This window comes from Mastigoproctus giganteus, chromosome 2 (genome assembly GCF_048544385.1).
Source record: "Mastigoproctus giganteus isolate SK-2022 chromosome 2, ASM4854438v1, whole genome shotgun sequence".
Taxonomy (NCBI): domain Eukaryota; kingdom Metazoa; phylum Arthropoda; class Arachnida; order Uropygi; family Thelyphonidae; genus Mastigoproctus; species Mastigoproctus giganteus.
In genome coordinates, this window is record NC_143576.1 from 225,808,394 (window position 1) to 225,822,581 (window position 14,188).

The 14,188-nt window shown below is 34.0% G+C and overlaps 1 protein-coding gene across 1 annotated transcript in view; it reads left to right on the forward strand.

The window, feature by feature from the left end:
• The window catches only part of LOC150090186 (formimidoyltransferase-cyclodeaminase-like), a 158,260-nt gene extending 144,805 nt beyond the window's left edge, over window positions 1–13,455 (forward strand). The window contains exon 13 of the mRNA XM_090369004.1: window positions 13,314–13,455. Coding sequence (XP_090225130.1) covers window positions 13,314–13,397 — 84 coding nt within the window. The 3' untranslated portion in view covers window positions 13,398–13,455. The remainder of the gene's footprint in view (window positions 1–13,313) is intronic.
• The last annotated feature ends 733 nt before the right edge of the window (window positions 13,456–14,188 follow it).

Here is a 14,188-nt window from a genome sequence, read left to right on the forward strand (position 1 = left end):
TCACTACTGATAATCAAATCAAGAGTATTACTCCCTCTAGTTGCCTCCCGAACATGCTGATGTAGAAAATAATCATCCAATAAATCCACAAAAGCCTTGCTAGTGTGTGAGTGACCAGCCCCCAAATTCCAGTCAATATCTGGGAAATTAAAATCCCCCATTATAAGACTCTCTGATTTACTGGCCCACTCTATTTCTCTGTACAGTTTCTTATTATACTCATCAGAGTCATTAGGCCTATAGCACACTCCTACTCTCAATTTTGATCTCCCAATGCTTATGTCACACCAAACTGACTCGACACTGCACTGTCCAGCGATGTCGACTGGCTTCACTTTCTTAACTAATAGCATAACCCCTCCTCCCTTCCTATCCTGTCTATCCTTTCTGTAGACATTGTACTCCCCAAATGCCAGTTCTGCATTCCTTATATCTGTGTGACACCACGTCTCTGAAATCCCAACAATATCTGCCTTTGATGTTTTGAGCAATAACTCAAATTCATCAAATTTATTTACTAAACTCCTAGCATTGGTGTACACGCAAGTATACATGCACCTGCTCTTCCTCTTAGCCACCCTAACACAACCCATGTGTTTACTTGTACCCCCATGATTCCCAGCAGTCTCTGTAATATCCTGCATCTTATTTTCCAGGCTGCTCCTCATTCCAATAGAAGCAGTTCAAGAATCAATTTCTCCTCTGCCAGTGGCTACTGTTAATCTATTCGTCTTTGTCTCCCCCCAAGCTAGCAGTTTTCCGACCCACCTAACACTGCCTCGATAGCATCAGCAAACATTCTTGCACCCTTTCTATTTAAGTGTATCCCATCCCTGTAGAAGCAGTCTACAGGGATGGGATACACTGTAGACTGCTTCTACAGGGATGGGATACACTGTAGAAGCAGTCTCTCCTGTTAACAAGTACAGACCAGGCTGAAAAAAATTCTACCCCTTGAGCCCTGCACAATCTTTCCAGGGCCGAATTGATCGACAGGGCTCTCATCATATACTCCCTCCTATCGTGTCTGGGCAGAATTGCAGAAACTTTCAAATTCAACCCTAATTCACGGCTTTTTGTCATCAGTGACCTGTACTTGTTAAGTAATTCCGCCGGTCTCCTACTCTTAATATCATTAGTGCCAGCGTGTACAACTATATCACCTTTTGTGCCCTTAAAAGATGATATCCGCTCTACAATGTCATCAACTTTTGCCCCTGGCAGACATACCCTGGTCCTGTTCCACCTATCCTTTTTACAAATCATGTTTCCCGTTTCCCTGACAATAGAGTCACCAACAACCTAGTTCCTTTGGGACCTGCACATTCTGCCTTGGGGGTTGCCGCTGTGTTGTGCGATGACCAAGTGTAAGCTCTGGCATTGGTGTGGGCAGCTGAGAGCTTGATGAGCCCCTCACTTGTAATCCTTCGAGGGCATCCACCCTGTCCTTCAAGCTCTCATATAGGCCCATAACAACGCTGAGTTGTCGCCTGATTTCCTTACACTCCTTGCATTGCGCACATACAAAGACATCCCCCATGGCAGTATCATGTTCCATACCTGACTGCTCCGCAAACGTCAAGCAAATAGTGCATCTTAAAAGGCTGTGATTCAGAGGGCAACTGCCCCCCTCAGTTCTCTCCTGAGCCACAGCATTCCCATTAGCTTGAGCCCTTTGCTTTGCTGCTCTGGTTTGAGTAATGATTTCGATTTACTTTCAATAAAATTTCGATTTCAGTATAAAATTAAATCCTAAGCTTGTATCCCAACACAGTTATAACGCTATATTTATGTTTCAGTAACGAGTGTTATCTATGAAATATTTATGTTTCAGTAATGAGTGTTATCTACGAAATATTTGTTTCAGTAACGAGTGTTATCTACGAAATATTTGTTTCAGTAACGAGTGTTATCTACGAAATCCCTTTATATAACTTCCGTATCAAGTTATGTATTAATTATTTATTTTTACTAATTATTTATGTTACTTAACCTAAGTGGTTATATGTATAGTTAAAAGTACAATTTAATTGCCAATGAAGTTCGACAAGATTAATAGATTTTACTGATTAATTTTCCCGTAACAATGTCGGCTATTTATGAACGGTAAACACGTGGATTTGATACCCTTTCCTATACTAAGTAATACCTACAATATCTCTATCTAAGTTACTTTAAACTTAAGTACCGTAAATAAGAATATAAAGCTACTCTAGAAAATAAGTTAATATGTCAATTTAAGCTAATAAAGCAGAAAATAAATCAGAAAAAATTCTCTGTTCCACAAGCGGCAGAAAGGCACGTCCGCACCGGCAACTCTCGTCCTCAGTTGCAAAGAAATGTTGCAAGGGAACACTTCTTTGCAACCTCTCTTAGGGAGTTTAGACAGGATAACAACATTGTTGTTTTACCCACAGACAAAGGGAGGTCAACTGTGATCCTCAACAAAGTAGATTACCATAACAAAGTCTTGGAACTGTTAAACAATAGGACAACCTATAAACTGACCCGTTGTAGGATTAGAACGATGTCAACAAAATCCTGCGGGGTTGGCTGAATGCCAGAAAGATCTCCAAGAAACACCTATTGGACACAGGATGCCAGTTGCATAGATTTTATGGCCTACCAAAAATTCATAAGGTGAGGTCTAAAGAATTCACAAGGTATAAATTCCATTTAGACCAATTCTATCATTTGTGGGCAGTCCTGCACATGCACTGTCTAGATTTTTACCTAAACTGATATCTCCTGTTGTAGGCCGTTCAAACCTTACCATCAAAGACAGTAGAGACTGTGCAATTTAGACATGCTCAGGTAACTGAAGATTGTGAGGCTGTGGTGTCATTTGATGTGTCTTTATTCACATGCATCCCCATTGAGCTTGGTGTGAAGTGTGTACATATGGCATTGGAGAGGGATGACACCTTAAGGGAAAGGACTTCCTTGAGTAGTATAGAAGATATTTGTAGCTGTGTAGAACTGTCTTTCTAGTGCCACCATGTTATTTCAAGATACTGTGTATAAGCAGGTTCGTGGCGTAGCTATAGGCTCTCCAATTAATGCTATTGTTCCAAACTTAGCCATGGAAGAACTGAAGGCCAGAATTTTTGATGGGGCTGCTCCCCCCCCCCCCATGCGTGCATGGAGATGCTATTTTGACATTACATTTGGCGTTGTACAGTGGGAAGGAGAGGACGAGGTTCTCAGCTTCCTCAGCGGTTTCTCCCCTTTCATTCAGTTCACCTCGGAGATGGAAATAGACGGTACCCTCCCTTTCCTTGATGTGTTGGTTTTTAGCGATGGCCCCAGAGTAAAATTGAGTGTATAGGAAACCTATGTGCCAGGGACAATACATGCATTATAACACAGCACAAGCCAACAATCATAAGAACAGTGTAATTAGAGCCCTATTGGATAGGGCTCTAATCCCGCTGAATCCCGCTGTATCTCCTCCAAGGATAGAAAAGAGGAGATTAAATGTTTCACGGTGGATCTCCGAAAATGTGGGTACCTCCAGATCTTGAACAAACATATCTGAGAAGCGGAACATGGGCAAAAAGAGGCATTCTCACCCATTGCCACCAATACGTTCCTTATTATCCAGGCATAAAAGAGCAGATCTCTAGAATATTACACACTTGTCAGATACTATGTGAAGCTGCCAGGCCAAAGATCGCCACAGCTATGTCAAAGGTAAAAGATCCTGTATCTATTGAGGGTACAAGTGGGGTTATATATGAGATCAAATGTCCGGACTGTGGGGAGTGCTATATTGGCAGGACAAAATGCAGGTTCAAGATCGTATGGGGGAACATATTAATGCAATGAAGGCCATGGACTATGGGAAATCTGCAGTGGCTGAACACTTCTGGGAGAAGAACCACCAAATTTCTCCAGGCAGTGCTGTCATCATTAATTGTTTGCATAGGTATTGGAACAGCAAATGGCTCGAGAGCTTGCAGATATGTTCTTCAGAACATAATACCATCAATAGAGATAGGAAATCTGTATTCATCCCCTCTTTGAAACTGTAATTCTTGGATGGGATGAATGGTTCTGCCTGGCATGCTCCCGAGCCATTTCTGGTCTCCGTGCACATATGGAGGATAATGATAATGCCCATGCTCCTGTGGTAACATATGCTGTGAGCCGTGATCCTGCTGATGTTATTTAAGGATGTGTCATAACAGTTAAGTTTTACTGTTGACAAAGGAGTCAGCTGCCTCTGAAAGCTATGGTTGTTTTTATTGCTTTTAATTTTGCATATTTTAATTTCATATATTTTAATATCTACCATTTTATCACTTTTAACTTTATAGTCAGTGTATTTTATTTTATTTTTACAACAAATTTTATCGTCTTATTTTATTATTATTTTAATAACGTTTCGATCATAGACAGTTGGTATGTTTCATTGCAGTTATTATGAGTATACAGTCATGGCTGATTTAGTGAAATTAACCTTGCAAATAGCTTTTATATTATTTTCCAAGCAGTTTTTGTAGTGCCTAATAGCACTGATGTTGCTCGCATTGGAACCAGTGTAATATTTTTTATGACTATCTTCCTTTGTGTGGAATAGGAGTTTTTTTACAGTGGGAATGCACAGATTGTAATTTCTTACTAGGGGCACAACTTATACTACGCCCATACATCGCCCTGGAAGAATGTGAATAATACATAAGGCAGAAACCTTTTGTATAATTCACTGTCTTGAATTCTTTGAATACAGCAAGCCCTCATTATAACGCAGTTCGCTCTACGCCGATTCGCTGTAACGCTGTTCTTTTATTATAACCCATATCTCACTCTAATGCTGTCACAACTTGCTATAATGCTCTTTTACCAGCATACAGAGTAAATTTTTGGTATGTTTAACGAAAACTTTTCATCTGATGTAGTCGATAGCTTGAAAATGAATAGCAAAGCAGCATTAAAAAATTTCCCATGGCCGACTTGTGAAATTTTCCCATGCTCAGTGAAATTTTCTTCCACACTAATTTAATTGCAGTACGGTGGCTTGTTACGTAGTTCCGAGATCAATATTTTAAAAAATGATCAAGTATATTGCTTATGATATTTGCTGGATAAGAATTAAAAAGCAACGTCTGGATGCAGTACGAAGCCTACTAACTAAGAAAAAGACTGAATTTGAAAATAAAATTATACGTTTTGAAGTGAATCGATTCCGTTCAATGACAAGTGGATGTGTGCAATCATTTAGGATTGGCAGATTCAACTGTAAGAACAATTATAAAAAATAAAGAATTAATTTTAGCAGTGGAAAAGACAGCTGTTCCACTGCAAGCAACTAAATTGGTTATGGCTAGGCTGGCTATTATAATTGAAATGGAGAGACTTCTAAATAATTTTATTGAAGATAATATCTGACACACAATTCCATTAAGTTAAATATTAAATAAAAAGTGATCAGCCTATATGATGATCTGAAGAAAGCTCACCTTAAAAAAAAAAAAAAAAAAAAAAAGAGTGGAACCATTTAAATCTAGTAAGGGCTGGTTCAATAGATTTAAAATTCAGGGAGAAGCCGTAAGTGCAGATCAAGAAGGAGCTGAAACTTTCAAAAAGAACTTAAAATTATTGAAGAGAGGTGTTATACTTCTGAACAAGTTTTTAACATAGATGAAACAGGACTTTTTTTTGTAAACAAATGCCTAAAAGAAGTTTCATATTGAAAGAAGAAAAAAACATGCCAGACTTCAAAGTGGCAAAGGATTGGTTGACTTTATTGTTGAGTGGTAACGCTGTGGGGGATTTTAAAGTAAATCCCCTTTTAGTTTACTAGGAAGAGGGTCAAAGTACAACCCAAAATCAACCAAAGGTATGAAAACTCAACAGCCCAGGGCCATCAGATTAATAGATTCATGATTTTAATTGGCATTTGAAGTTTAATTTTGATACATAATGTAGTTACTTACCACATAATTATATATGTATGTAATGGAGAATATTTTATATGTACAGATTTTTAATATTAAATATTTTGACCGACATTTGCTGTCTTTTCACTACCGTTTATTATTTGTGAGTCGCAGTGGTATACAGACTACGTTGCGATAATTAGTACAACATGAATTAATCCCCAAATAATTTTTAGATTTTAAAAAATAAAGTAATTTTTGGAATTGATAAAAATCTAATTTAAGGAAAGTACTTCCATGTGCCCTCGTGGCTGATATGGTGGTTATGTACTTCCACATCATGTGAAAGTCTTGGTTCAATTTCTGTTGAGATGAACTTTTATGATGCTTTTTCACACTGTGGCCAAATTGGTCTGCATCAGACAAAGAATGAATTTTTCTTGTCCCAGAAACTTAGGTTTTCCTTTTACCATAACAGTCAAACTGACCTGATTTGAATATTCTCATACATTGATATAGAAGAAACTCCCCATGTGTGTACTTTCCTTTTTCAAAAAAAAAAAAAAAAGTACTGATTTTAGTGATATATATTTTGCAATTTTAATCTGTATCTGTTTTAATCAGTTTTAATCTGTTTATTAAAAAAATAATAATAATAAAAAAGTATATATATATATATATATATATATATATATATATATATATATATATTTATAATTATTGATAAAAAATAAAGAAAGTTAAAACGACAATAACTGTAACTAATATGTAAATAATATTTATGAGTCAATGCAGTTGCAAGCAATCATGCAATACACCCATAATGTCGATAATATAAAGGACCATTGGAATAAGTAAATCAATCCAATAATAATACCATCAGGGATCTAAGAAAACGCAAAAAAAAAAAAATATATATATATATATATATATATATATAGAATATTATTAGAAAAAGTAAATCAATCCAATACTAAGAATACCATCAGGGACTTAAGAAAACGCAAAAAACAAAAAAAAAAAAAAATTATTATTATCGCTTTTTACCGACAATCTAGATGACTTCAACTGGGGCCAACCACCCAGAATGAAGCAAAAAACGACAAGAAGTTCTCTGTTTCTGTGATGATCAATATATGCTAAGTAATTTAAATCTAAACCAAATATAAACCAGTATAGGCCGAATATAAATCGAATATAAATAAATCGAATGAAGATAATTAATTAAGAAAAAATTTTGAAATATTAGAATCAAAGGTAAGAAATATAAGTAAAATATAAATGTAAGCATATATTAATCATCGTTGACCCGACAGAGAACATAATTTAATGATTAAAATAAGATTAAATATATAATACATACTACATTTGACCGTATCTAGGACATAATGTAATAGTCGTCAAAATAATATGTGGTGCCCCCTATGTGATGGATACGGTAAAAATAAATAAATAATTAAATTAACGCAAAGAGAAACATGCAGATAGTAAGAAGAAAAACTAAAGGAGTAGGAAAAATAGAACCTGAACTCCACAAAGGCGAAAAATAGTGGTATAGATAAGAAATAGTTTCTCCTACGTCCTCGGATTGCCCTAATAATTTCGGAGAAATAAAAATAAAGAGTGTAGGACAGCTTAAAGGCATTACAAGATATAAGTTGTGGCTCAGGTATGCCCGGGATCGCAAACCCGTTCCTATAGTAGGACCCTGAGCTGAATTTGCATGTTATCTCAGCGTGAATTTAAGTAAATTTAAATGAATTTAACTATATGTATTAAAAAAAAAAAAAAAATGATACACTGTAATTTGCAAGCCGGTGGGTACAAGTTTTCTACGCCATAAGACACCAAGAATGCAAAGTGTATCCTATTTACATATATACATGGCACTAAATATAACGATTTAATTGAAAATTATATTGAAACGATAGGTTCAGAAAACAAATTTTTGAAATTAATTATGCTTATTGCTTTCCTGAAGTGATATTTCAGGTAAGCGATAGGGAAATTATTATTAATCAAATTATATTCATCAAATACAAACATTTGACTTTAACAGTCTATTTACGAGTATTAATCTTGATAATTTAAAAGTCGTCCTCCAGAAACTATATTTAGAAAATAAAAATGCTATAAAGGTTGATTTAACCTATTGGGATTCTCTAATAAAATTATGCATCTTTAATAATTATGTATATGACGGAACTTCGTTATACTTACAAGTGACTGGCACCCCTATGGGAAGTCCAGCATCAAGCATAATCGCAAACCTTTATCTGTATTATACAGAAAGAGAATTTCAAGATAACCTACTTATATACAGATATGTAGATGATATATGTGTTTTTAATTGTCCACATTTTGTCCAGGATTACGGTAAATTATATCCAGTAGAACTTGTATTGGAAAAAACTAATAGTTCCGATACTATAGCAAATTACTTGGATCTTCATATAGAAATATTCCATAATAATAAAATAGACGTAAACGTATATAATAAAAGAGATGCATTTAATTTTAACGTAGTCAGCCTTACAAACTGGAAATCTAATGTATCAAAATCAGTGCATGCTAATATAATTTTATCGCAATGTTTAAGGATTGCTTATATCTGCAATAGTAGTAAAAATTGTTCAACAGGCTTAACAGCGTTGTACGGCAAGTTGATTAATAATAATTTCCCTATCGCTTACCTGAAATATCACTTCAGGAAAGCAATAAGCATAATTAATTTCAAAAATTTGTTTTCTGAACCTATCGTTTCAATATAATTTTCAATTAAATCGTTATATTTAGTGCCATGTATATATGTAAATAGGATACACTTTGCATTCTTGGTGTCTTATGGCGTAGAAAACTTGTACCCACCGGCTTGCAAATTACAGTGTATCATTTTTTTTTTTTTTTAATACATATAGTTAAATTCATTTAAATTTACTTAAATTCACGCTGAGATAACATGCAAATTCAGCTCAGGGTCCTACTATAGGAACGGGTTTGCGATCCCGGGCATACCTGAGCCACAACTTATATCTTGTAATGCCTTTAAGCTGTCCTACACTCTTTATTTTTATTTCTCCGAAATTATTAGGGCAATCCGAGGACGTAGGAGAAACTATTTCTTATCTATACCATTATTTTTCGCCTTTGTGGAGTTCAGGTTCTATTTTTCCTACTCCTTTAGTTTTTCTTCTTACTATCTGCATGTTTCTCTTTGCGTTAATTTAATTATTTATTTTTACCGTATCCATCACATAGGGGGCACCACATATTATTTTGACGACTATTACATTATGTCCTAGATACGGTCAAATGTAGTATGTATTATATATTTAATCTTATTTTAATCATTAAATTACGTTCTCTGTCGGGTCAACGATGATTAATATATGCTTACATTTATATTTTACTTATATTTCTTACCTTTGATTCTAATATTTCAAAATTTTTTCTTAATTAATTATCTTCATTCGATTTATATTCGGCCTATACTGGTTTATATTTGGTTTAGATTTAAATTACTTAGCATATATTGATCATCACAGAAACAGAGAACTTCTTGTCGTTTTTTGCCTTCATTCTGGGTGGTTGGCCCCAGTTGAAGTCATCTAGATTGTCGGTAAAAAGCGATAATAATAATTTTTTTTTTTTTTTTTTTTTGCGTTTTCTTAAGTCCCTGATGGTATTCTTAGTATTGGATTGATTTACTTTTTCTAATAATATTCTATAGACATTATGGGTGTATTGCATGATTGCTTGCAACTGCATTAACCCATAAATATTAGTTATTGTCTTTTAACTTTCTTTCCTTTTTCACTAATATAACTATTAATATATATATATATATATATATATATATATATATATTATCGCTTTTTACCGACAATCTAGATGACTTCAACTGGGGCCAACCACCCAGAATGAAGGCAAAAAACGACAAGAAGTTCTCTGTTTCTGTGATGATCAATATATGCTAAGTAATTTAAATCTAACCAAATATAAGCCAATATAGGCCGGATGTTTACTTATATTTCTTACCTTTGATTCTAATATTTCTAAATTTTTTTTTTTTTAACTTTTATTATCTTCTTTCGATTTATATATATTCGATTTACATCCGGCCTATACTGGCTTATATTTGGTTAGATTTAAATTACTTAGCATATATTGATCATCACAGAAACAGAGAACTTCTTGTCATTTTTTGCCTTCATTCTGGGTGGTTGGCCCCAGTTGAAGTCATCTAGATTGTCGGTAAAAAGCGATTTTATATATATACATATTTTTTTTTTTTTTTGCGTTTTCTTAGATCCCTGATGGTATTATTATTGGATTGATTTACTTATTCCAATGGTTCTTTATATTATCCTTAATATATATATAATCCAATTAATCCAAAAATATTTCCCCTGCTACTGGCAAATATCCTATTTTAATTTGGCTTACACACACACGCGCGCACACACACACACACACACACATATAATTGCTAATTTTAAGTTTTATACTCTTTAATGAATAAACTTTCTGTTGCAGTGTGGTTGTAGTGTATGTGGCATTAATGCTATTGTAGAAATTACCGATTAAGCATTATATGCACATTAATTGTATTAGGGCATAATTCTATTTAATTTTTGGGTTTGCATTTTAATGGTGTAATTTATATTTGGATGGGAGGCATTTCAGGCATTAAGGCCTAACTGTGCTGTCTCAAAATTTGGTGTTCAAATTGCTAGCACTCCAATAGCACACCAAATTGCTAGACAGCACAGTTAGGCCTTAATGTCTGCCACCCAAATATAAATTACACCACTAATGCAAACTCAAAAATTAAATACAATCATGCCCTAATATATATATATATTAAGAAACAAACATTTTGGAAAGAGTGTGATAAAAATCAAGCTAAAACTGAAAAACAGTGATACAAGAAGAAATATGCCATGCAAAGGCCTAACAGTGCTGTCTAGCAATTTGGTGTGCTATTGAAGAAGTAAACAAAAAACTGAACACACTAAGTGAATTAGTGGTAAAATACTACAAAAAGAACAGAACGGAAGACCAAGGACTGATTGATTTCCTTTAGAATAGGGTTAAAGAAACATTGAAAGACACAACAAAAAAAAGTCTTTAAAATGTGAACAGAATAAGAAAGCAAAACTGTATGACAGAGGGTATACTCTTATTGTTGGAAAACAGAAAAAAAACAAAATCGAGGCAAATGGCAATATAAAAGTTTAGACAGGAGGATCAGACAGGAATGCTGAAAAGCAAAGGACAGCTGGATAAATAATAAATGTAAAGAAATTGAAGAGTTAGAGAGGAACTTCAAAACCATGGAAATGTTCCAAAAAATAAATTATCTTTAAGAAAGAATAGAAAGAAAGGAAACAGCTGTATAAAAGACAGATATGGAAACATTTTATGGGAAAAGAGGATATCTTCAGTAGATGGGCTGATATATACAGGAACTGTATGACGATGACAGAGGAAACTGCTATGCAGAAATTAATGAGGAAGGAAGGGCCGAAAATCCTAAAGGGAAGAGGTAATAAGAGCCATTAAAGCAATGAAGGATGGAAAAGCAACAGGCAATTATGACTGATGAAGCATATTCAGAAATTTTAAAAATATTGAATGATACTGCAATAAATAGCCTAACAAAGATTTTAATCTAATATATAACACAGGAAAATTCCCAAAAGACCTGATGAATTCTGATTTGTGACATTGATATAATTTTCTCCCAAAAAGCAAAACAGTCAGGACTGTGAAGACTTCAGAACCATATGGATTATGAGCCATGTAACTAAAATATTACTCAGAATAATTGCTTACAGAATAAAGAATAAAATTGAACGAGAAGTAGATACAAAACAAAGTGGTTTTAGAAAAGGAACAAGGGAAGGGAAGGAAGAACCATTTATGAGAGATATAGAGAAATGAAAAAAGTTGTTCTGATATGCTTCGTAGATTATGAAAAAGTCTTTGACAGGGTGAACTATGTTAAACTGATAAAGTATCTGCAAGATATTGGAAAAGGTGTGAAACTAATTGCTAACCTTTACTGGAACCAAACAGCAGACATAAGAACTGAAGACCATACATCAGCAGAAATTAGGATAAAGCAAGGATGCATGCTGGCACCATGCCTCTTCAACCGATACACAGAAATGATATTCAGAGAGATTGAAGAGCTGAGAGGAGTCAACGTAGGTGGAAAAATATAAATAACTTACAATATGCTGATTATGCGACCCTACTAATTGAAAATGAAGAAGACCTGCAATTAACTGTAGATGTGCTGAACAGAAAGGGAAAGGAATGGGGAATGAACATTAATGTGAAGAAGACAAAAGTAATGGCCATCAGCAATAGGGAAAATGTCCTAAAAATAAGAATAGAAATAAATGAAGAAAGGATAGAACAAGTGGACAAATTTGTATACCTTTGACACACAGTAACCAGTGATGGAAGAAACAAAGAGAAAAGGAACAGAAGAGTTCCTTTCCTCTTTGAGAGGCAAAAAAGGCATTTATGAACATAAAAAGATTAGCCTGAGACCAGGATGTCAAAACAAGGATTAGAATTAATAAATGCTTTGTGGTCTGTGTTCTCATATGGTGCAGAAACATGGACTCTAAGCAAAAATATTAAAAATAAAATCAATGCTTTTGAAATGTTGACATATAGGTGAATGATGAAAATATCATGGAAAAGAAAACTAAGGAATGAAGATGTACTGAAAATGGCAAAAACTAAAAATACACTGAAGCAATGGAAAATAGCATATGTGGGCCATCTGATTAGAAAAAAATTACATTCAGAAACTGCTAATAGAAGGAAAAATAGAAGACAAAAGAGAAAGAGGACGACCCAGACAATCATAGATAGGGAACATAGCGGATTGGAGTGGGCTCAAATACAAAGAATTGCAAGGGTGGCTGAGCAGAGGGAAGATAGAGACCCTAGGCAGTCAACCTCCTGGAAGGAGATGGCACATAATGGATATATACAACACAAACTCACCAAAAAGAAGGGAAGATGTTGAGAACCACCAATATACTGACGTCTCTTTTAGTTGCTTCCAATAAAATTTTAAGATAAACATACTTCTGTACATTCCACTTGCCAGCCGACCGGGCTAGCCGAGTGGGTAAAGAACCTGCCCGGCAGCCCAAAGGTCGCGGGTTCGATTCCCGCCTCGGGCTTGGATCAAAGTACTTCCAAAACCTTGGGAGGTGCAATATAGCCACAGAAGCCGATGCACCAACAACTACCAAATCAATCAAATTCCACTTGCCAATTAATGTTTGAGTACTTTTAGTACTTCTTTTTTGCATATTACCTAAGTGAAAATAGTATATTTACTTTAAGTATTTCAATATTGCAATTCACAGTTTAATTGTATTTAATATATTTTAATTCCAGGTTATTCAAGAAATTGAGCAACACAGAAGAACTGCAGAAATTAAGTGCCAAGAAATTTTAAAGATTTTACATGATAGAGCATAAATAATAGATATAATAAAATATAAATTTATAGTATTTATGTATTGTTACAAATGTGGCAGCTGAATTGTTTGTACCAGAAATCGTTCCTTATGATTTCATTTTGTGTACCTAATTCATTGTTAGGTGCTTTGTCTTCTCAACAGAAGAATTCATAGGTGCTCCTTTCTTTGTAGTAAAAAAAATTTTAGCGTGTGTTGTTTGTCATCTTTACATTTAGACTTTTTATTTTTTTTTTTCTTTCAGATATGACTGTTTTCTTTAGTTAAATTTTATTGGAGGATATTCTTTTCTGTTGTGTTTATAGATTTTTAAATGTTTTATTATGGCAGTTTACTTTTTTAGTTAGCATGCAGTTAGAAATCATGTTTTTATACATTTAATAAGATTAACTATTTTTTATTTTTCTACTGCATTTCATACATTTCTGAAAATATTATTTTAAATGCTACATAACTCAGCAAAGGAACTGAATAGTTTACAAATTGTGCAATGTATAGCCTTATATATTTTTATTTATTTTTTGTTTCTTTTGCATATTGGTAACAAATAAATTAATTTTGTTTTAAATATTTTGCATTTAAAAGTGCAAGAATTTATTCAGTAAGCATGTAATTTAAAGGCATTTAATGCATATACTGTATTATTCCTTTAATTTTTCATCTGTATTAAATTTCTGTAGAAAATTACTTTATCATTGTAAATTCAGTGTAACATAAGTGAAAACAAATTGGTATATTTTTGTGAATCATTTTAGTTTTTCATTGTCATTTTCATCTTCATCTGTGCTCCTT